We start from the raw sequence: 24,192 nt of genomic DNA, 5'->3' as shown, positions 1-24,192 counted from the left end.
CAACGCAGAGTACGGTGCGCGTCGCCGCGTCCCTACGCCGTAGGCTACGGCGTACCCTACGGCGTAAGTTCTGCGTCGCTTTAACGCAGAGCCATAATTCAGGCTTGACACTGCAGGCGGGCGGGCAGAGGACGGCGAGCACCTCTGAGGTGAAAACAAGCCCCTAGACGGTGAAAGTGAAACCTCCGCCGTGCCAGAGAGGCAGTTCCTCCCCGGGTCCGTCCACAGCTCCAGGCAGGCGGCAGCAGCCATGGCGAACATCGCGGTCCAGCGGATCAAACGAGAGTTCAAAGAAGTTCTCAAAAGCGAGGAGGTGCGATTTCTCTCACTAATCTGCTTTTATTCACCTTTTCCTTAAAAAACTCCCCCCCGTCTTTGTCCCCCTTTTTTTGTTTAGTTTATAATCCGTTAAAGAGTACTTAATGATAGACACAAAATCACCTGGTGAAGGTGTTGGTCCTTGTGTTTGCAAGCAGGACAACTTTAGCCGGCGTTAGCCGCGTGTGTGGCCGAGCCTCTGCTCTCGTGTCCGGCGGGTGTGTTCAGGAAACACCGGGGATCCGGCTCGGACTAGCAGGCCCCTCCCTTCCCCTGCTCTCCCACAAACAAAACCGCTTACCTTTCGAGCAATTACCTGACTAAAACCAACACGCTTTGTCTGAACTTATTATTGAACTTGTGAACTTGTGTTATTGTAAGTTTGGTGCAGCAGCTTGTAGTTTGTTGAGAGAAATGTTTATTTTTTTGACATCTCATCATTAGTTAGCATTAGCATGTCTTGGTGTATCTTAAACGCTCAGTCACCCAGAAAAACTTGTTATCGGCCTTTTTCTGTCAAATGTGGAAGGGTTGCTGTTATTTAAAAGGGATATGTTGTCATTTTATTGCTTGTCAAGTAAATGGTTGGTTTGTAATTAACTTTGGCGTGCCCAAGAAAGCTATCTGTTAAAGCTAAAGGTGTCCTAAAGCTTCACTAGGAGCTCGGGAACAAAAATAAAAACATGGAAAAAAGTCAAAATATACGTAACCTGTGCCTGGTTACAATCAGCTTGTCTGTGGCTTCAGTGTTTTCAGTTTGGAGTGTGTACATGAATAGGGTTGCCACCTTTCAGAAATAGAAATAAGGGACACCCTGATTTCAGCAGCGCAGGAGCCAAAAAAAAAGCCCCAAAACTTCTAAACTGCATAAAATGTGTTTATTTTATATGAAAAAAACAAAATGCTTTGGTTTAAACTGCTTTAATAGCATTGAACTTGCAGGACTGTACAGACAGTCAACCATACTAGCAACTGAAATAGCCTCCTATGCTCTGTATGTCCACATCAGCCCAGATGTATAATATAGCCTAAGAATATGGTGTAAAAGTTAATTTATTTCAATAATTCAACTAGAATATGGTGTAAAGGTTAATTTATTTCAATAATTCAACCAGAATATGGTGTAAAGGTTAATTTATTTCAATAATTCAACTAAAATATGGTGTAAAAGTTAATTTATATCAATAATTCAATTAAAATATGGTGTAAAAGTTCATTTATTTCAATAATTCAACTAAAATATGGTGTAAAAGTTCATTTATTTCAATAATTCAACTTAAAAGGTGAAACTAATATATTACCTAGTCTTATTACATGCAAAGCAAGATATGTTAAACCTTTATTTGTTATAATTTTGATGATGGAATTGTTTATTGATTTCATAAAATATTCTCTAATTTATTTTTTATTTGGGGTTTTCATAAACTGGGAGCCATAATCACCAAAATTATAACAAATAAAGGCTTGAAATATCTCACTTTGCATGTAGTGGGAAATAATATATTTGTTTCACCTTTAGTTAAATTTACTACGAATTAAGTTTTGCAATATATTCAAATTTTCCGACCTTCACCTGTATATTATGACATCAATAAATAAAAGCATAATATGTGTCTGTATTGGTTCAATACGGAACGCAACTTTTAATTCCCATTACGGAACAATTCCGTATTTCAAGGGACGGGTGGCAAGCCTATACATGAATGCCTCATGGAAACCTGTCAAAATGGAATAAGAGTTGTGATTTCACTCGTGTCTGTGTTTTTGTCCCAACTTTTAGACCAGTAAAAACCAGATTAAAGTAGATTTGGTGGATGAGAACTTCACAGAGCTGAGAGGGGAAATAGCAGGTCCTCCAGACACGCCGTATGAAGGTATTGCCACACACCTAAAACTCCAGACACTGACAACATTTTGATGTCCCATTAATGTGTTGCTCTTATTTCTTTCCAAGGTGGCAGATATCAGCTTGAAATAAAAATCCCAGAAACCTATCCATTTAACCCACCAAAGGTATGTGCTTTCATGTTTTCAGTGTGTTTTTGTTTTGAAACGGAGTAAAGACGTGCTTGTGAACTCACTTAAATGCCAGACCGGCGACAAATAAAAGGAAAACGTTTGACACACACAGGACATGGATTTGTATACTCTTACACAGTTAAGTCCAGTGAAATAGTTTTTATGATTTTGTTTGTTTTCCCCTGCAACTACAGTGGATTTGAAATAAAACAATCAAGACATGATCAAAGTGTACACTTTCAGCTCTAATTTATTAGGTTTCACAAAAATATGACTTACCTTTTGGTAATGACAGGCATTTTAAGTACCTCAATATTTAGGAGCACAGAGATTTATTGGACTAAAAAACAGCTACAAGTATAATCATAATTTTTAATACTTGGACAAAAAACAAACTTTGAAGTCGACTGCCTGAAGTGTGGGGAGTCCATTATCATCACAAGTTTTGTCAGATCTTCATTGCCCCCAACTTCAGATGCTGCTTGTTTTGTGGACTTTTCTGTCACCAGTTTTGTCTTAACTTAAAAACCTGCTCTACCGGGATGAGATTGGTGACTCACTTAGCCATTTTTTAAAAATCAAGTAGCTTTTACAGTGTGGTTAGGTCCACCTGTACCGTGGGGTGCTGTCCCATCAGTTTTCCAGCATTTGGCTCAATGTGAGCATGGAGTATAGCCCTGTGCACCCCAAAATTAATCTCTATTGATCGTGTGACTGCTGGCAGAAGTATCGTATAAACCAGGGGTCTTCTACCCTGGTCCTCGGGACCCCCTTTCCTGCATGTTTAAGATGTTTCCTTGCATCATCACATCTGATTCTAATTAATGGTTGTCATCCAGGTCTCCACAAGTCTGTTAATGACACAGTCATTTGTATCAGGGTGTGGTGAAGCAGGGAGACATCTAAAACATGCAGGACAGGGGGTCCTGAGGACCAGGGTTGAAGACCACTGGTATAAACAGTTGGCTCATTTCATTGACAGCCATACTTGTCCATGATGTGTTTTTTTTTTTTGAGTCATGAGCTGTTTCCTTATTTCCTCATACTTTTCTCTTCCCTGTATTGTTATACAAGTTCAATCTTGGTTTCATATGTCCAAAGGATCTGATTCCAGTACGTGTGAGGATTTTTAAAAAGCTGTTTTATGGCAAAGTCTAATCTGGCTCTTCTGTCCTTTAATGTCACCAGTGGTTTTAGACCTTTTTGTCAACCCTCAGTATTCACATTCATAAAGCCATGTTGTCATTGTAGATTGTGATAATGTTACACCTACCCCTAAGAAGGGGTTTTTCATGGCCAAGGAAATCATTTTGTAATCATCTAGTTTAATTGTCTTCTGTGGACTTCCAGGCTTTTTTGTTTTGAGCTCACCAGGGCTTTTCTTTTTAAAACGTATAAAGCTGTTAACTTGGTCACACCTAAGGTTGTTGTCATGTTTCTTGTAGACTTGTTGTGTTTTTGTTTCAAGCCTGACAATGGCCTCCTTTTACAGTACTTGAACTGGGATCTCCTTGGGATTTATATTGTTAGCTCCAATCAGCTACCGAATGTCAACTAGATACCTGATGACAACTCCTGACTGTGTATCTGCTTAATTTGTCTTGAAGTAAAGTGGGAAATGGCCACATAAATGTCTTTCAGTCTAATGCATGTTTGAGTCCCTGAAAATGTAGGTACTTTGCTTTATGCCTTTTATTAAAGAGGACATTTTACAGGCATGGTCTTGGTCCAACCAAAAAGGGGACATTTTCTGTATTAGTACATTGTTGTTTTAAGTCAACATCTTTGGAGAAACAAAATGATTTCTTTGACGATGACGTTCCCCCTTCTACTCATAAAGCATGAGGGGTCTCTGAATGTAATTATTGCTCTTTGCTGTTGTGAGATCTCAATCGCCACTTCTGTGGCCACTTCTGGAGAGTCTTGTGTACGCTCTGTGGCCCGACACCCTGGGACAGGTTCACGCTTCAAAAATTTAAGACAGATTTTCACATTTCAGACACATTTTTGAGATCGACCAGAAAGAAGACCTGATTTGGGAAAGTTTGCCAACAGGTAGCAATGTTAGGTCAAGTCTCCAGTATGATAAATATTTGGTGAGGGTTTTTTTAATTGTGTTGGCTACACTTATAGGGAGAGTGCCAGAGAGAAGCTGAAAGCACATGAGATGAGGAAACAAATAATAAACATGGCAGAAAGCAAGCAAAGCAAATATGGCCTGCTTGAAGTTACTGGTCATAATTTGGTGATGAACTTTGGCAGGAGCGCCCATAAAAGATTTGAGAGTTAGAAGGTGTGGAGAGGAAGTCCCAACTCTCATTTGTTGTGCTCACTTAACAATGTAAAACCTTCTCATACCATTTACATTTGGCATCCCTGAGTCCAGTGAATTAGACCCTTGAAAAGGGAAACAACCCAACTTAATCCACTGCAGAGTCCATTTCAGGTTGTAAAACACAATTGCTGTTGCAGTCTAATGTGGATGAGCAAAACCATAAGCATTTGGAAACGATGACATTGTTGATCCGATTATCTTTCATGAGTTGTTCTTCTGTATCGCCACGTAACCTCCCCAGAGCTAAGCCTCTTAGATGCTCATATTATATGACCATCATCAGAAGATAACACACAGACTTGCCTAAACAACCATGTAAAGAATAACATGGAGATGGAGCACATGTCGCACTTATTAGCTGTTATGCAGCCAAAGTTTGCTTTTAGTAGTACCACAAATGCCAGCATGTGCGGGAAGAAAGCCGTTATAAGAGTAATCTGCATCAAAAGTTATCTCCAGTGTCATATTTGGCCTGTTTGCATTTGTACATTACCCCTGTAAGGATGGATGGTATTTTGATATGCATTTATAATTAGGCCTGAGTTGAAAAAAATCGATTTTCTGATTCTAAATTGATTCTCATATTAATTCCTAAAAATCGATTTGTATGTCTAAAGATCAATTTTTTTTTTTTTATTTATTTTTTTCTCTCTTTCTTCATCAGTACATTTTTGCCTGGTGAACTTTAATCCCAGTAGTCCCAGTAGTTTTGAAAACTCTTTTTCTTTAGAGAAAATGCTGGACAATTCAGCTTAAATTTCTAAATGTTATATTAGTTCAATGACGTTCATATTATCTATATTTACTATAGCTTGTTTGGTTTCTTTGTTATCGGACACGGTTTGTCATGAAATACCTGAAGAATGCCAGGTGCTTCAAGGCAAGCTGTGTGTCTGGTGACAGAATAAATCAGACAAGCTAAAATACTTTGTTTACTGCTTGAGCTGTTGCAATTTCTTTCTTTTTTTGCACTTTAAATGGATATTGAAATGCCTATTTGAGTTATTTATTTCTTAGTTATTTCACAATAATTATTGTGAAATTATTATTTCAATAGTTATTTTACAGCCTCATACCGTTCTTGTTCTTGTTCATGAAAGCCCCATTATCTAGCTCTACTGATTTGATCAGATTATATTCGGTTTATTTTATTGTTGTTTGACTTGGTGTTTTAGGTAATTTTGTACTGTCTGTTTTAACTGTTGAAACTCAATGTTTTAAAGCTGCTGTCTTGGCCAGGCTTCCCTTGTAAAAGAGACCATTGTGGCTCAATGGGACCGACCTGGTAAAATAAAGGCTAAATAAATAAACAGTCATATAATCCAGGCAACACTAACCCAAATCAATATCGGATCGAATCAAATGGTGATAATCGATTCTGAATCTTAAGAATCGGAATCGAATCGATTCTTGACATTTGAATCGATACCCAGCTCTATTTATAATGGTGAAATATATGGATGGAGATCTCATTCTGACATGGATTTTGAATGCTGATGTGGGTTGGGTTCATTTTAAAATGGGCTTGTAATACTAAAATGATTAACAGCCCTGTGAGCAAACTGGGTGGATTCACTAGTAGTTATGTCTCATCTTCTTGTAAGAGTTGCTAATCGCTTGATAAGGACCACACGGAAGTAGGAAGTAACCCTGTTGAAAGTCACGTAGGGTCCCTGATCAGTTGTGTTGTCTAGACCAGCGGTCTTCATTCCAGGTCCTCGAGAGCTGTCCAACATGTTTTTGATGTTTCCCTGGCCTGCATCAACACAACTGATTCTAATTAGCGGTCATCACCAACTTTTCATCAAAGTCTGCACAGTTCTGTTGGTGACACAGTCATCCGTATCAGGGTTTACTGAAGCAGGGAAACGTCTAAAACATGCAGAACAGTGGTTCTCGAGGACCAGGAATGGAGACCACTGGTCTAGACCAGGCAACCCAAAATGTTGAAAGAGCCATATTGGACCAAAAACACAAAAAACTAATATGTCTGGAGCCGCAAAAAATGAAAAGTCTTGTATAAGCTTTAGAATGAAGGCAACACATGCTGCATGTTTCTTTATTAGTGGGGGAAGATTTTTTTTTTATTATGCACTTCGAGAAAAAAGTCGAAATGTCGAGAAAAAAGTACAAATGTTGAGGAAAAAAATCGAAATGTTGAGAAAAAATAGAAATGTCAAGATTAATGTTGAAGTACAATCTTGAGAAAAAAGTCGAAATGTTGAGAAAAAAGTCAATTTCGAGAAAAATTCTAAATGTTGAGAAAAACATTGAAATGTTGAGAAAAAAGTCGAAATGTCAAGATTAAAAAGGAAAGGAAAAAGAGGAAAAAAGGGAAAAAAGAAGAAAAAAGAGAAAAAAAGAAGAAAGGAAAAAAAAAAAGGTCAAACATTTGTGAAAAAGCTCCAGGAGCCACTAGGGCAGCGCTAAAGAGCCGCATGCGGCTCTAGAGCCGCGGGTTGCTGACCCCTGGTCTAGACCAACCAACACTTCAAAATACTAGATTACATGGTGAGCACGTCATCTAGTGTGAACAATGCAGATCTTATGACTCTTGGTGTGTTTTAGAATTTATCTGAATTATGTTCTTATAATTATTATATTTTCTAAATTAGAGTGATACCAGAATATGAACCAAATGAATCATAAATAGCCTAAATGTAGGGATGTCATGCACATAAAATCTTCTACCAGTGTCTCATTTTAATGTTTAAGGCATAATTGTCCTATAAAGTGCTATAACACATCCAGGCACACACTGATATAAAAGTCATACTATCACAAAGGATTTCCAGCTCAATAATTCTTGAAATTGCCCACTCAGAAATCATCATTGAGCCATACTTAAGTAACAGCTATTATGAAAAAGAGAAATATCAGATTGTTAATATATGGCCTAACCTCGTACAAATGAGACCAAGTCATATAAAATCCTTATCTCTGATGTCAAATCATACTCATGGTAGTGTCATTCCCTTCTTCCATCACCTCACCATTTTAACCCATTTTCTTCCAGGTGCGCTTCATCACCAAGATCTGGCATCCTAACATCAGTTCAGTGACGGGAGCAATATGTCTGGACATTTTAAAAGACCAGTGGTGAGTAAGAGGTGTTAAAACCCGGACATGGTCTGTATCTTAAGCCTGGTTGCATCCACTTATCTGCTCCATTGTGTAATGTGTCTCACCCAGGGCAGCTGCGATGACCCTGCGAACAGTGCTGTTGTCTCTACAGGCTCTTCTCGCTGCAGCAGAACCAGATGATCCACAGGATGCAGTAGTAGCAAATCAGGTGAAACAGTCTCTCAATGTGCTTTTCCTGCTAAAGTAATGCTTCCTCGTTCTGTTAAATATGTATAGTTAATGTTGGTTTGTATTCACTGAACTTTCCGTGTGATTCCTCAGTATAAGCAGAACCCAGAAATGTTCAAACAGACCGCGAGGCTGTGGTCGCACGTCTACGCCGGCGCTCCCGTCTCCAGTCCCGACTACACACGAAAAATAGACAAACTCTGTGCCATGGGCTTCGATAAGGTGAGTCAATTTCCAGGTTTTCTTGTACGACTGTAACGCTAGACGCTAAACAAACCGTGGTGTAGTACACAAGGTTCGTTTGGGATCTTTGACGGAGCAGCTGAAATGATCAGTCCACAGTTAAAAGGAAGGAAACAGTTTTTAAAATAAATAAAATGTTATTTTAAAGCACAATATTCCTGGTTTTAATCTCACATTTACATCAAATACAAAATAATGGAGCATTCGTTTTGGTAAACAAGTCATTTCAATGCACTTTGTAGCAGAACTACTTGTGCACAACAAAGTGCACCCCTAGTGGTATTAGAAGATATGCCAGACCATCCTCTCACAGCAGCTCTATACGCCCCCATGTGGCCAGAAGTAGTATTGTTACATAGAGTGGCTTTAAAGATGGTCCTTGTGCCAAGATTTCTTTCTGCTGCTGTACAGATAAAACACCCAATTGAAAAAAATCATGGAAACACTAGTTTTCTGTATAATTTAAGGCTGCAGCTATCGAATATTTTAGTAATAGAGTATTGTACTGAAAATTCCATCGATTAATCGGATAAAACATATTTTTGTTTAGTTAAAGAGCAATTATAAATATACATAAGATGTTAGATGTTAATTGACATCACCAAGACACAAATTATATAATACAGTAGGTTCATGGCTGTGCATTTAAAAACCCTGAACTTACACCAGTCGACCAAATTCACTGCCTTCACTCAAAAAACTAAGGATCTTACAAAAAAGTTTTCTTATTTCTAACCTAAAAATGCCATTACACCTGATAACACACATAACTTAAAAGGTTAGGTGTTTTTCCCATGTGTTTCAATTGAACTTTCATTTGTGTCAAGCAAATTTCAAGTGCTAGTTAAGTTTTAAGTTAAAAGTATAAGATTTTGAGTTTTGGCAGTGTTCAAAATAAAATTATGATACCTGTATTCGAGGAATCGTTTCAGCCCAAGTATAATTATTAAAAACAAAAGTTTCTGCTCTATTTGATGGCATGTTCATGAAATTTTCTGTTTTAATAAGAGCTTTTCAAATGCAACTACCACACTACAGTACAGACTTGTTTAAATATTTGATATGCATAGAGAACTTTAGTCTGAATTAGTGCTTTAAGTGAAATTAGTCTTTGCAAATGATGCGCAGGTTCTAACTTCTTCTTTTGTCTCTTTGGCCGTGTCATCAGAATGCAGTAATAGCGGCCTTGTCTTCAAAATCATGGGACGTTGAAACGGCAACAGAGCTGCTCCTCAGCAACTGAGACCCATTAAGGTGCGAGGATCCAAAACCCCCGGTCATCATGGCATCAGCTCCTCGCTGGCACCATTCCACACCATTGCCTTTTTGTTAAGCAGACCCCCCCCCCCTTCCCAAACACGCACACAAACGCATTGATCACAGCAGTCTGAGCCTTGTTTTATTAACTTAGTTTGCTACGAACGCCACACCAGTAGCACCGTAGTTGCCAATGTGTACACCGGGGGCGGATCTAGAATTCTAGATCTGATATCCATTGATATCCGCCACTGCCCTATATGTTTAAAATCGCTGCGGATGGCGCTCAGCTCGTACAAGCTGGCAGCAACAAGAGGGAAACACTTGTTCTTCTGGACAGGCGGGCTACAGGTTGTTTTCCTGCACGTGCTGCCACTCTCTGGTGAATTCCAGTACTGCACATTATACTCAGACCAGCTCAGGAGTAAGAAACGGGGCTCTTGAGAAAACATCCCATCCCCCCTAGATCCACCACTGGTGTACACCCCCGTTGCCTGTCAGATCTCATCCAGTCATTATGGAGGTTTTATTTATTTTTTTGTCCCCTCTTGACTTAAAATGTGTGCTTTCTTAATAGACCCAAACAATCTCTGAACCATGCATCCTGTCTTCCATTTAATTTGAAACCCTCCTTCACAAATGTTGTACTCTTAAGTTTTATTCCCAGATATTCCCACCCATTACTAAAGATTGGATGTATATGATTTTCCTAGAAAGGACAGCCTCCTACATCTGGACACACGCACACGAGGAAAAAAATAAATAAACCTGTAAATAGATGTGTGTACATTTGGAAATACATTGGCGATATACTTTTCTTTTCTTACATGGATGGCATTGTACAACAAATTATTTTAAATATAAAGAATGCCTAATTAACTGTTCTATCTGGAGAGATCTTTTTATGCGTTTGTGTTCCAAGAAAACTCCCACTGCATGTCCTATTTTTATTTTATTTCCCCCCTCCTTGTACTTGTTTTGGAGGGTCGGCCAAGTCAAAACCCTGTCCGTAGCGGCGCAGGACTTAAGAGCTAGCTCATGCCACCTTTTCTGCTAGACAACAATCAAATCTTTTATCCATCGCATGTTCCATTGCCTTATTTCATTTGGCCAAATGATGTGGTGGGCGAGTATGTTGAATATGTGTAAACACCTGTAACATCTGCTCTGAAAGCTGCCAGTCACCCAGTTTGGAGCTGTATCTGTGAGAAACAAGAGCATTTTCTGTTGGTTTTGTTTTGGGGTTGTTTTTACAAGCTTGTTGGTGGAGAATGTGATGTCATTAAGCATTCAGTTTTGCGCTGCTCTGCTGTGGTGATCTTTTACTCTTTTCAGGACAGTCACCGTCACCCGCAGGCGCTGATCAATCCGCACACAGATGTAATCAATCGGAAAATGAACTGTACAGTCAAGTCGTTGAACAGGTGTAGAGGCGACGCGCCATATTCCACCCAAACGTGCTCGTCTTCACACCCAAAACAACAAAAAGGCTCACGTTTTAAGTATTAAGAGGCTGGGATTCCTCTATCCTCTAAAGCGAGTGGCCTTGCTCAGTGTTGCGGCATATTTTAATTCTGAGGTACATGGACTGTAAAGGAAATGTTGAGCAAATGCTTTCAAACTATTTTTTTTTAGGTTTATATTCTTTTTGCTCGGCCTCCAGCTCAGTCTTTTATAACAGGGGTTGAATTGAAACATGACAGGGGGTTATTGTGCAACCCTCTGACAGTGGAGTCCACAGGCAGAGCCAAAAAAGTCAAAAATAGTCATCAGTGGCTGATAAAAATGCACATATACAATCTCTTGTACTTGTAAATAGTTGATTTTAGTTTTGAAGAGCTTTGTTTCAGTCACCCGAGTGCACCATTGATGGCTGGATCTACATTTTATAATATAGACAGAAATGGAGGCCCCCTCTATCCTGTCTTGTCATTCTCCCTGTGTACAATATTGCACGATAAAGCATTTGGAAAAAAGTGGGGGGCTGTTGCATCTCAGTTTCTCCATCTGTATCAAGACTTTTAATTTTTTTTTTCCCTCTTGGAAGCAAGCATCAGATTATAAAAAGCATGGTTATTTATTGTGACAGTGTCATGTTTCTTTGATTAAAAAAAGAAGTGCAAAGTGAGTCTCCTTGTGATTTCTTTTCTTTAAAACTAGGTTCTAAATGATGAAGATGAATCCACTGCTCAGTAACATCTAAAATTATAACTGACATACTTCAAATACATTTGGAATAAGTTGTCAATACAACTTGTGTGATTTTCATTCCCTCGATTGTTTAAAAAACAAAAAACAGGACTTGCCCAACAGAAATGTGATTAAAGTACAAAAAAACACTAGTACCGGTATTTGTAATTTAATGTGCATCTGTTTGTACAAAAAAATCAAAGCCCCTGATCACAGGGCTGTTTAAAAATATTGGACAACTTAAATTTGTCCATTTACACACTGAGGGGGGGGTATAAAAGTCTTGAAACATGCCCGCTGGTGGTTAAACCACTAAAGGTTTTTCCTGAATTTATACTAGAGCCAAACACACAAAAAAAGCTGATATAATCTGCTCAAGTATCACTGTTCCCACATGTGTGATTTATGATCAGCTGCAAACGATCGCCTTTTTTTAATATTTGAAAACTCCTGATTGAAAAGTTGCTTGAAGTGTAAAAGTGGTGAAACTCACGTATAAATATCGTGCAACAGAGACGGGGAGGAAGAAGCTGAGAGTCGGGAGGGTTGGGATGTTTCCCCGGGAATTTAATAAGCAACAATCATAATCAGATTAAAACGTTTGTAAAATGTCTTTTTTTTTCTTTTTTTTCTCAAAAATTGCTCCACAAATGAAGCAAAGAGCAACAAACACAAAGGGGAAAAAATATGTTTTTGAGTAAGACCTACATACAGCGAGCTTCAATTTATGACTACAATGTGTTTAAAATCTTCTAGGATGTCAGTGTGTGTATGTGGGGGTGTGTACATTTCATGTTTGTTTTAAGAAAGGTCCATAATATCTCCAGGAAAGCTTTAAGAGTCAGAGGACTTTGAACACAGGATTGGGAAGGTTCGGAGAAGATTCAGGCCCGTTCTCTCGGGTCTGGATTTCACCTTCACCAAGTCCCCTCTTTACCTGAAAAAAAGATAAGACACGAAGTTTGTATTTATTGATGGGGCTTAAGATCCAGAAATTACTGTTAATCAGAAAGCTACAGACTTTTGGCATTTTCCACTAGCACCTGCTCAGCCCGACTCGACTCAGTTTGACACTTTCCCAATAGGGGGTCTACCCGGGTCGAGTAGATACTTTTTCTGTAACTACTCTGCCGAGGTTCTAAGTGTGCTGAATCTGACGTCATCACACTACACGCCACCGATTAGTCTGGGGTTTGGGAGTCAGACGTCTGGGTCAGGATGTGACATCAGCGAAAGAGCGACTCTGACGGCTTCTTGTTCATTTTATTCGACCAGCAACGGCAGCGCAAAAGTCTGTTTCATGATCCAACTCTGAGGTGCAGATGTTCATAAACCTGGTGGCTGAGGAGAGAATTAAAAAGGGATCTAGACGGGCGATAAGGAACGACAAGATCCACCAGGAGCTCTGTCACTTCATAGCTGCTCACGGCTCCCAGCTGACTTTTCAGCAGCGCCGAGACAAACTAAAAAAATTAAAAAGCGTCTCCGCTTGAAGCTTCTCTCACTCTCATTTTTTAACTTGATATCGAACACAAGCCACAGACCCAGCAGCACATACAGGACTGTCTCAGAAAATTAGAATATTGTGATAAAGTTCTTTATTTTCTGTAATGCAATTAAAAAAACAAAAATGTCATACATTCTGGATTCATTACAAATCAACTGAAATATTGCAAGCCTTTTATTATTTTAATATTGCTGATTATGGCTTACAGTTTAAGATTAAGATTCCCAAAATATTCTAATTTTTTGAGATAGGATATTTGAGTTTTCTTAAGCTGTAAGCCATGATCAGCAATATTAAAATAATAAAAGGCTTGCAATATTTCAGTTGATTTGTAATGAATCCAGAATGTATTACATTTTTGCATTACAGAAAATAAAGGACTTTATCACAATATTCTAATTTTCTGAGACAGTCCTGTATATCATCTCCATGTTTTACATCTTTAGTGTTGTTGTCTTCTTCGTTTAGATCACATAGTCAAATACGTCACAGCAGCTTCGCTCCAACCTCCTACTTCTGCTCAAGGTGCTGATTGTTATGGAAAAGAAACCAGGACAAGTTGAGTCGAGCTGAGATGAGTAGAGCTGAGTAGGTACTAGTGGAAAAGTGCCATTTATCACATGTTTTATCGCAGTCCGTTTAAAATTTTCCAGGTTACATCAAAACAACAGCTCTGAAAAAGTTCAGATCAGCTCGTTTTTCCCCACTCTCACCTCTGTAGGTCGATCTGTCTCTTTGTCCCTTCGTCCTTCTGCTGCTGCTGTTTCGACATCTTGATGTTGATGGACTCTGCTGACGGGTTGGCGTCGGCTACTCTCTTCCTGCCCCGGCCCGCTCCGCCCCCGGCCGAGGCTGCCGCTCCTTCCTTTTCAGCCGCTACAGGGGCGGCCGCGCTCTTCGGAGGTCGTCCGCGTCGTCTGACGGGCGACGCTTCCGTCCCGGCTTCGGGAGTCGCTTTCTGACTGGGCTCTTCCTAAGTGGCGATGAGAACAGCTCGGTCAGAACAGAACAGAGGTGTCAAAAGTATTCACATTCATTACTCAGGTAGAGGTATAGATACTAGAGTTTAAAAATACTAAGTTGAAGTATCAACTCAAGTTTTTTACTCAAGTAAAAGTATAAAAGTATTGGTTTCAAAACTACTTAAAGTATAAAAGTAAAAGTACCGGTAATGTAAGGGGGGAAAAAGCCATTAAGGACAAAAGGCATTGAAAATGAATGCATCTTAGTATAATGCAAATATATTAAAGAACCATGTGTACTATTGAGCAGGAACATGTGTTTCAGAGAGCAGGAGATATGATGACTAGTTGCCTATAAGTATTGTAATGGTGCAAAAAGTCAAACTTCAGAGGCATGTTATCATTTATCCTAACCTTTATTGGAATGTACATCCAAGTTTAGTTGCAGGAATCTGAGGGCAACGGATGTAAGAACAAAACTGGACAAGAACGTCTGAAACAACCACAACCAAATTCACTCTATCCGGATGGAGCAATTTAACTGTATAGATTTTTTTAAAGGCCGAAATGAAATAGAGTAACAAGGCTGTTTTTTAAAAAGTAAGGAGTAAAAAGTACAGATAATTGCGTGAAAATGTAAGGAGTAAAAGTAAAAAGTCGTCTGAAAAATAATTACTCCAGTGAAGGATAGATAACCAAAATTTCTACTTAAGTAAGGTAACGAAGTATTTGTACTTTGTTACTTGACACCTCTGGAACAGAAGTGGTTTGAGATGAGAAACGAGAGAGATGTCTCTCCGCTGTGGGCTTTACCTTCTTCCCCTCCTTCCCTTCCTCTTTCTGAATGACTGGGTTCTCGTTGTTTTCCTGCGCTCGGCTCTCCGGCGACTCGGTGGTAGTGCTGCTGTTACTACGCGTAAAACCAAGCAAAGACAGATGTCAGATGCGTTACTTTCCTGTCGAGCGATTGCTTGACGCGTGTTTGTACCTGTTCTTGTTGATGGCTGAGCTCAGCGGGGAGGAGTTGCTGCTGGTGTTACTGGTTGTATCTGACGCTGGTGTGGTCTTGGTGAAGATCCTCCGTCCTGGTACTGTTAAAGGTTTGTTGACGGCTCCCAACACTGGAGATGGTTTAGGCTACAAAAAAAAAACAACAAAAAAGCAAGATTTAAGAAGTAATTATATTTGCTGCTTTCAAAATTGTTCACTGATCAGGTTTAACACCACAAACAAAAACAACCACATTCATTTTTTTCTTGGCATGACGTAGTAATCGCAACAGGATGAGCTGCCAACTCGCCAGTCGTCCTAAAGTTTTAAGCGCACTACTTCTGGATGAAATTGTGGAAATTGATCTCCCAGAAACCCCTCAGAGGTTTCAGGTTCACATATGCTCACCTTGAAACAATTTGTTGCAGACTTTTTTGTCTTTTTACAGTACTGATGGCTAGAGTGGTTCCAGAAATGGAAATTAAAGCAACAAAAAGTAAGAAAAAAGGTTTTTTCTCATGTTAAAACACCAGTTTTGATTCAGTTTGAAAGGAATATTTTATTACTTTGAGTTTGTGTAGTACAGCTCACACAGTTTCTCGTCCCTACGATGACATCGACAAAAACTACCTGCAGTAACTTTGGACCATTTTTCAAAACTGCTATCACTTTATGACATTAGGTTATATACCCAAGGATGAAAGTAGCTCACACAGCTGCAGCCATCATTCATGGCAGAGGCGATGGAGAGACTCATGAAAGCGAAAAAGCAAAGGCCGAACAGGACTAAATCTTGTACAGTGTCACAACAGCGAATTAAACTCCACAACTATAGGAGGACCTTTGTTAGCTAAAAACGGCAGGAATTCCTTTGTGCTGCTTTAACCTCCAAAGATCAAAGAGCTTCTGGACATCAAACACTTTTATTTTAGGAAGGAGAAAAACAACTCTGTGGTACAATATGGCTTAACAGAAAATAATTTCACTGATTACTTTGATCAATCAATTTCAGATTATCACTCAAGTAATAAAACATTTAGTTTGGAGCATTTACCTTCCCGGTGAGCAGCATTTGTCTCATCTCTGAAGTCAGGTACTCCTTGTCATTTTTAAAATCCTGATTAAAGAAAATTACAATGAAAGAAAAAGTTATCATTAACTGGAAAACCACAAATAACATCAAAATGATTGATTTGACCTTTTAACAAATTATATTTTTTCTGTTTCTGAACAAATATGTAGCTCTAACAAAGTGAAGTTTCTGCCTTTAGTACAAGAAAACCAATACTTGGCCGATAATGAGCCATGCAAAACACAATTCCAGACGGACGAAGCAGTCATGATGTGCATTAAAACGTGTGTGCAGGTTTGTGTGTTTCTTTACTGCCTTGTCTTGTATGAGAAAGAACTTGGAGGGAAGGACAGGCTCTTTCGGACATTCCAGGTGACACGCGGTGCTCTTGTTGGCGATGACGAAGAGAGCAACATCACAGACGATATACAATTTCTGTAACCATGACAACACAAGACTGTTAGTACTTAATAAAATACTTAATAAAAAAAACAACTTAACATGGTTTTCCATTTTATTGCTTTTATCACAAACACAGCCTTCCCAGAGGAATGAAACATACAGGACTGTCTCAGAAAATTAGAATATTGTGATAAAGTTCTTTATTTTTTCTGTAATGCAATTTAAAAAAACAAAAATGTCATACATTCTGGATTCATTACAAATCAACTGAAATATTGGAAGCCTTTTAATATTGCTGATTATGGCTTACAGTTAAAGATTAAGATTCCCAGAATATTCTAATTTTTTGAGATAGGATATTTGAGTTTTCTTAAACTGTAAGCCATGATCAGCAATATTAAAATAATAAAAAGGCTTGCAATATTTTAGTTGATTTGTAATGAATCCAGAATGTATGACATTTTTGTTTTTGTAATTGCATTACAGAAAATCACAATATTCCAATTTTCTGAGACAGTCCTGTAATGTAAACATGTTTCCACTTGCTTATATGCTCATTTCTCCTGGAGGGGGCGGTAAAGGTACAAAGTCAGATCTGAAATCTGTTAGTATGATATAATCTATGATCCAGGTTAGAAACTAAGGTGCAGATGCAGCCAAGTTTGTCATGTGGTGAGTGTGTGTGTGTATGTGCACGTACCTCATTGGCCTTTGCATCTTCAGGACACTGAGCATCCTTTGTTTGTTTGATGTTCTCAACCATCTTCCTGAGAAAGGCATGACTGTTGTTTTCATTTTTGGTCATCAGCACTTCTAACATGAACCACAGGCACCTGAAAACATGAGTCCACACACATTAAACGCGTTACATCACGCTCGTACCCGTTACTTATCATACCATAACAAAAAAACTAATTATGTGAACCTTACACCGAGCTCAAAACACACTCACTCTTTGACGTCTTTCAGCTGTTCGTATTCATGTGGTTTTGTGAAGTCGGGGTCGTGGGCCAGCAGGTGAATCATGTACGGAACCACGTACTCAGGAAGGAGAGAGACCAGTTTTTCTGAAGAGAGACGGTGAGAAATGCTCATTTCAAAAGAAAGTAAGTAAGCTTTAAGTTTCAGGCATCGTTACATTAGATTATAAATGGAGGCCAATGAAAACATGAGATCAATGTCAAGTAATGACTAATCAAACTAATAAAACAGTTCTGTACTCTCGTTTTCACCATATATAAACATTCTTTATGGAATATTTTTCAGGTACTTTAACTTAGAAGACATTGGTCCTTCGCAGCGGTTAAATTACTTTAATGTCTAAATAAAATGTATATTATAATATACATTACAACGACCAATCACAGATAACTGTTTTACTTTACTAGCATGCACCTTCCAGCTGTTTTACAGCTTAAAATGTCAATTACAATTTTGAGTAACTTTTAGTAAGTTTTCTCATCCTGGTCTTCAAGAATTAAAAATCACTCTAGGAGTGTTATTAGATGGCATTTGTTAGCAACCAAAACAACTTGAATCAAAGCAGTTTTGTGTGAGAACGGAGTGGTTATTTTTCCCAACAACATTGCAATTTATATTATCAATTAACGCAATAGACTGACATCGAAACAAACAACTGTTTTCAGCCTCTGAGAAGAATCAAAAATGTCATCCCACTTAAGTAACGGAACAGGGACAATCTAAGAAGAAAAAGGACTGTACAGGCATCTCCTTTAGTCCCTTCCATCACATAAACTCTACAAGTGAACCACTGATGTGTAAGTTACTCTCAACGGATATAGGAGAAGTCATGGTCCTTCTTTTTGTACAAACTTATAACGAAATGCCTGCGACCTGACAAGAGATACCTGCACAAACTGGGGTCATCTTTGTCTTCTTCCACATGTTTGTTCCAACTGAGAACTGCTTTGATTCAGGTCACTTTGTTCTCTAATGAAAGTTTATGGTCTTCGATTATAACAATAGATCGAGTTGATTTAATTCTGGCACTTTTCTTTAAATATCTACTTATAGTAATAACTTTAAAACATGATTCAAAATGGTCGAACGTGACCTTTAAGAGTGAAACCCACCGAGCTAAGGAATGAAAACATGTTGACGGTGGAAACTCACCCTGAGCGAGGGGGTTTTGTTTGATGTACTCTCGGCGGACGGAGATGTTTTTGAGGAGGCACTGTCGGGCGTGGGCGCGGCGCTCCTTCACCGGGTCCTTGGCGCACAGAGCGAAAACCGCCAGGTACTCCAGAGGTAGCAACAGTTTGACGAGAGCCAAGTGCAACTTCTGTGCAAAGATCTGACGAACCTGGTAGCATTCGTCCTGCACAAAAGAACGAGCAGTTAGTCGATTAAAAAGAAGAAAAAAAAACTTACATAAAAGACAAATTCCTGTGAACCACTTCACAATACACTGTGAATGAACCAATGCAACACTTTTGCTCATCGTGTGCGTTCCACCGAAGGCTTTTTCCACAGCACACATTTGGACTTGCCATAAATAAACACAGGTCAAACTTATAATCTATAAAGGCTCCATGAGTACAGTGAGCCTGCATACACGCTGCTGTATTAAAAGCCACAAACAGAATTCATCCGTCACTTCGGCTTTTAACAATTGCTTTCAGTCTGACACATCAAACATAATTTATGTATAAAAACAAAAGTTAAACTGACATTGATTACGAGTCCACAGAGCTGAAACTGCTCCGGTGTGATGATGTCATGGTAACATGGTTCTTGTGCCAACTTCATAATGGCTGCACCAGCAGCGAGCCTCAGACGAGACATGTCTGACTTACTGTGAGAAGAAAACAAAAAGAGGCAAAGGAAAAAAAAAAAAAAGAGGCAAAGATCAAGACAGATGAACTAAATCTAAGTGAGTTTCTGACAGGCACCTTGTTAGTTTACCATCACCCCTGAAGCTCCGTGTTAACTTTGACAAACCTTAGAGCTATATGATGATGCAGCACTGTGACCAATGTCCTGAAGTCACTTTCTTTCTTTTGGTCTTAAAGACATCTCACCTTCTATCCAGAAGGTTAAATAGCTTCAAAACTAAAAGAAAAGGCAGTTTGATTGCCTTACTTCAAAGCCTTTGAGAGATCTACACCAGCATCCTGGGATACCTGATTTTCTTTTGCTCTGTGAGGTCTCCCTCGCTGACCAGCATGGCTGACAGCAGGCGAAGGGTTGAGTTTGCTGATTTGGACTGGTTGTTCTTCATTCCCAGTAACCAACGCACCAGTAACTTGATGGCCTGAACCTGGGGGGAGCAGGAACAGAATGCCTTTATAAAAATCTTTGTGTAATCCATAACAAAAGGTCAAGATTAATACAAGATGGTTAAGAATATGGACTATTTCAATCAAATATCTCATGTCATCCCTCACCTTTGCTAGAACCTCTGGGGAGACTTCTTCATCAGTGGTCCACAACTTCCCGTTCTTATTCCCCACTGACTGCACGCACAAAAACATATGCAAATGAGATGTTGAACACTTTCTTTTGCCTCTACAACAATCCAACTGGTAATATAATATATTCGAGCCACGCACCCGATCATTCATGAGCAAGTCTTTCACTATGAAGTTGGCCACGATTGATTTCATCGGCGAGGCAAACTGATCTGGAGCCAGCATGGATATGTGCCCGAGGGACACGAGTGGCGTGATGAGCTGCTCTGGAACATCTGCGTTGAGACTACGTGACAAAGGCTACAGATAGAAGGGAGAAAAGAAACAAACCCAAAACAGCATGAATGCATCCAGACAAATAAATGTTCAGGTGCAGAAGAAACAAAGGTGACTGACAAATTTGTTAAGACATGGTTTCCTACCTCAAAAATCTGTGCCAGCTGCACCTCCTTGTTGTTAAAGATAGCGTGAATACAGTGGACAGCCTGCTTGGCCTGGTGAGGTGTGCCCCGCTTCGCTTTCTGATGCAGGACGGGAATCAGTGTCCTGAAGGAAACACCGCAGTTTTAAAACTAGAAATTCAGTCACCATCTTAAAAAAAACAGATGACACTTCCAACGCTTTAAAAAAAACTTTTTTTTCCAAATAAAGAAATAAAATGACATCTGATGTAGACTCCTGCCTCAACAGTAGGAGGGAGATAATACAGTGTTTGAGTCTGTGATTTATTAATACACTACAAAGGAGCTCTGACGCCGTCATTCATCCGTCTCTTACGATCTTATCTGTTGTAACTCTGTCTCGATCTTCTGTCCGGTGTTTCTGAAGATCTGGATTGCTGCCTCCGCCACTTTGTCATCCTCCATCTTCAAACACTGGAGCAAAGACTCGTAGGTCTCCGCTGAGTGGAACGCTGTGGGATGTGTGAACGACAGGACCTAAAAACAGAAAGGAACCTGCTCATTTTCAAAAATCTGTTTAGTCATTTAACACTTGAGTGTTAAAAAAAATACAAAATTTAAATCATGAGAGCATTTTCTGCTCCATCCTATTCAAATGTCACACAAAGTCTATATATGTTTTGCTTTTGTCTTCTGTTCACAGGGTCCAAATCGTGTACCTTGAGCAGTTCTAGTCCAGAGCGGATGGCTGTATCAGGCGTGACACCCTCCTCATCATCATCTGCTGTGCCCTCAATGGATTTGTTCAGCAGCTTTACCAGAGCACTAAAGTAAATCACAGAATATAAATTACACCCATCCTCACACGTCAACATAACCTATTACCACATGTTTTCTGGATGGTTAACACACTCTTAAATGCAGGCAAGTCTTAGATCAAAAGTGATCACACTATGCAACTACAAAAAAAAAAAAAAAAGAAAGCTCCCACTGAAAGTGTTTTTCTCTCCGGGTGTTTTTCCATAAAGCAGAAAGGGTTAAGGTTGAGCCCAGATGCCTGCAGTTACACAACACCACCACTAGGTGGCTCAATGAATGAGAAAAGCCTGTTGGTACAGTTACACAATGACTATCAGCACATGAGGAACTCTGACAAAGAGGAAGAAACACTATGGACCCGTCATAGGACTGAGTTGTTTAACAAAAACAAAAAAAGCAAAAGAAAGTTAGAACTCAAGTACATGACATGCCTATTAAAGAAAAAATGTAATTTTGTGTTTATGAAAAAAAGTTGTTTTTTACCTGATTGCCTCAGAGTCGATGTGAACAGGTGCGATCCGCTCCAGCAGGAACTTCACCATCTCCAGGAAAGGGTTGGTTGGCTGTTTTGGGAATGTCAACTTCCGCGTGATTTCTCTCTGCATTAAGTATAAACAGTACACATTTATTCAAAATATTCATGCTTTAAAAAGCTTATAATAAAAGGTGCTCACACATTTACACCAAACGTTGTTTCATCTGAAACAAACTTAAAACATAAAAAGGAAGTTTACTTTATCGCTTCCTATTCCATTCACTTTTGTTTCTTGATAACCACAAAAAAAAAAAAAACACAAACTTGTGTTTGTGGCCCATTTTTAAGCATCCATAACAGAAATGCCACATGTGAGTGGACTTTCAATCTGTCCGTAAGTCAGAATAGTACATTTGTGTGTTCTCACCACACAGATCTCGGCCTGTTTGCAGGAGCAGGTCGGACTGATGAGCATCTCCAGCTGGATTCTGAGCTTCTCGTCCTCAGCAAGAACCTGGTTGAATTTCTTCATGAAGTCCTGGGCCTTTCCAGCATCCGGCAGGTTCTCTGCAAACACACAGCAGTGTCGGATTACAAAAGTCAGTTACAATTGCAATACATTTGTGACAGTGAGGGGGGGGTGTTACAACCAAAAACGTAATAATGGCCAATAACGTAATAACTGCCAATAACGTAATAATTTTGGCCATTTCAAATGTAATAAAGCCAATAGTGTAATAATGTGCCAATAATGTAATAAAACTTTTGAGCCAATAACGTAATAACTTTTTGCCGATAATGTAATAAGGCATTACATTATTGGCTGGTTATTACGTTATTGGCCTGGCAACATTTATTACATTATTGACTAAAAAGTTTTATTACTTTATTGGCACATTATTACACTATTGGCTTTATTACATTTGAAATGTCCAAAATTATTACATTATTGGCAGTTATTACGTTATTGGCCGTTATTACGTTTTTGGTTGTAACAGGGGGGACCACCACCACACAGTTAACATACAGATTATGACACGATAATGTAATTTACATTTGTTTCTGCTTCCAACTTACTGGCAATACTCATAAGCTTCCCGAACATTGACGTGCTATTGGCCTCAGACTGTCGAGGAGAGGGATCAAAAAAAAGGAAAAGAAGAAAAACAAGTTAGAGAGTCATTTGGGAACTCATCTCTGCATATTTTTTAAACTATTACTTTAAATAATTGCTGAGCCTCAACACACCGCTGGCAACTTATGAAGATCAAGCAGCTCTTTGACGAGACCTCGGAGCATGTTCTGACACTTCCACATCTCATTAAGCGCCCTGGAAGCAAAGATCAATCAAACAGACAGAAAAACACAGGAAGAACTTAATATGTTGCCCTTGTTTTCATATTGCAAGAGGACTTGGACATGGTATTATGTTGCAGTTGTGGGTCGATATACAATTCAATATTTATGTGTAAAATGGTATAAAATGTTACTCACTTTACAGCATTTGTGTCCAGGCAGGCATACAGGTAGTACAGGCATTTCATCTTCTCCTCTGTATCGAGACTGTGAGGCACCATGTATTGGGCAAAAATCTTCTCAACTAATAACCTGAAACAGAAAGCTTCCATTAATTATTTAAAAGCAAAGAAAATGAACAAATAAATCATTTCTTGGTGGGAACTTTGTAGTCTGGTCTGTTAGACAGACATAGTGCTGTAATCTTAAGACGTTTTATCTCCAGTTGTGGTGAGTGAACGCTTTTACTGGAACACAGCCAAATAAATAAAACATGAATAACAGATTTAATTACTGTTATGCCAAGTATTGCAGTGATTTTATCTCCGATTGCCAAAGGCGGGAGCTTTACTTTTGTTTGTCGGTAAGTGACGGCCACAAAAAGGGTGATTTTAACATTCCTTTTCTTCTTTACCACATTAAATAATATGCACAGTGTGGGTGTCCTCACTTGTCATCGATGCTGTTCTGATAATAGATGTGCAGTAGTTTGTCTTTGATCCAGCTGATCTTCAGGGCTGACTCCTTGCCGGCTTCGTGGTGCAGGCAGTACTTCTTGAAGAGCTGAGCAAGGCCCATCATGGCCTCCTTCCGCACGCGCCACTACAGGAGCGCAGACAGACGAGGACAGGAAAACAGATTAGACCGGAAGGAATGAAATTGAGATTAGGAAAGTACATTTCCTTATCTGTATTTTGGGGAAAGTTATCTGGTGTTTGTGATCGGGGAAACATATCTTTGTGGGAATCTGCATTTCAACCAGGACAAAATGTGAATTGACCTTGGAAACGTTAGATTTAAATGCTTTTAGTGGATGTGAGTCAGGGCTGGGCGATATATTGAGATTTTAATATATATAGATATATTTTCAAACGCGATAGGGTACGAGACAATATCGTTTATATCGAGATAGGTTATTTTGTGACAAATTGACTGTACATGAA

The 24,192-nt window shown here is 39.1% G+C and overlaps 2 protein-coding genes across 3 annotated transcripts in view; one reads left to right on the top strand and one right to left on the bottom strand.

Annotated features, from left to right (window-relative positions):
- Positions 1 to 83: 83 nt before the first annotated feature.
- ube2kb (ubiquitin-conjugating enzyme E2Kb (UBC1 homolog, yeast)) lies at positions 84 to 11,608 on the top strand. Its single transcript, XM_061709683.1, has 7 exons — positions 84 to 313; positions 2,099 to 2,192; positions 2,273 to 2,331; positions 7,689 to 7,771; positions 7,865 to 7,964; positions 8,078 to 8,206; positions 9,396 to 11,608. The coding sequence occupies exons 1-7, from the start codon at positions 251 to 253 to the stop codon at positions 9,468 to 9,470; spliced, it is 603 nt and encodes a 200-aa protein (XP_061565667.1). The 5' UTR covers positions 84 to 250; the 3' UTR covers positions 9,471 to 11,608.
- Positions 11,609 to 11,827: 219 nt separating this feature from the next.
- Positions 11,828 to 24,192, bottom strand: part of pds5a (PDS5 cohesin associated factor A) — a 39,590-nt gene continuing 27,225 nt past the window's right edge. Inside the window, exons 12-33 of one of the 2 annotated variants that reach the window (XM_061709484.1) lie at positions 23,700 to 23,851; positions 23,228 to 23,341; positions 22,982 to 23,063; positions 22,811 to 22,859; positions 22,161 to 22,300; positions 21,742 to 21,857; positions 21,159 to 21,264; positions 20,816 to 20,976; positions 20,461 to 20,584; positions 20,180 to 20,338; positions 20,015 to 20,083; positions 19,751 to 19,887; positions 19,299 to 19,422; positions 18,741 to 18,945; positions 17,560 to 17,674; positions 17,308 to 17,440; positions 16,518 to 16,640; positions 16,188 to 16,250; positions 15,132 to 15,280; positions 14,957 to 15,053; positions 13,895 to 14,154; positions 11,828 to 12,611 (exon numbers count right to left, since the gene is read on the bottom strand). In XM_061709484.1, the coding sequence (XP_061565468.1) occupies positions 12,608 to 12,611; positions 13,895 to 14,154; positions 14,957 to 15,053; positions 15,132 to 15,280; positions 16,188 to 16,250; positions 16,518 to 16,640; positions 17,308 to 17,440; positions 17,560 to 17,674; positions 18,741 to 18,945; positions 19,299 to 19,422; positions 19,751 to 19,887; positions 20,015 to 20,083; positions 20,180 to 20,338; positions 20,461 to 20,584; positions 20,816 to 20,976; positions 21,159 to 21,264; positions 21,742 to 21,857; positions 22,161 to 22,300; positions 22,811 to 22,859; positions 22,982 to 23,063; positions 23,228 to 23,341; positions 23,700 to 23,851 (2,682 nt within the window). In that variant the 3' untranslated portion in view covers positions 11,828 to 12,607. The remainder of the gene's footprint in view (positions 12,612 to 13,894; positions 14,155 to 14,956; positions 15,054 to 15,131; positions 15,281 to 16,187; positions 16,251 to 16,517; positions 16,641 to 17,307; positions 17,441 to 17,559; positions 17,675 to 18,740; positions 18,946 to 19,298; positions 19,423 to 19,750; positions 19,888 to 20,014; positions 20,084 to 20,179; positions 20,339 to 20,460; positions 20,585 to 20,815; positions 20,977 to 21,158; positions 21,265 to 21,741; positions 21,858 to 22,160; positions 22,301 to 22,810; positions 22,860 to 22,981; positions 23,064 to 23,227; positions 23,342 to 23,699; positions 23,852 to 24,192) is intronic. The other variant, XM_061709566.1, reaches the window with a different exon arrangement.

Source organism: Cololabis saira, chromosome 1 (assembly GCF_033807715.1).
Source record: "Cololabis saira isolate AMF1-May2022 chromosome 1, fColSai1.1, whole genome shotgun sequence".
Lineage (NCBI taxonomy): Eukaryota > Metazoa > Chordata > Actinopteri > Beloniformes > Belonidae > Cololabis > Cololabis saira.
This window is presented reverse-complemented; position numbering and strand designations above follow the sequence as displayed.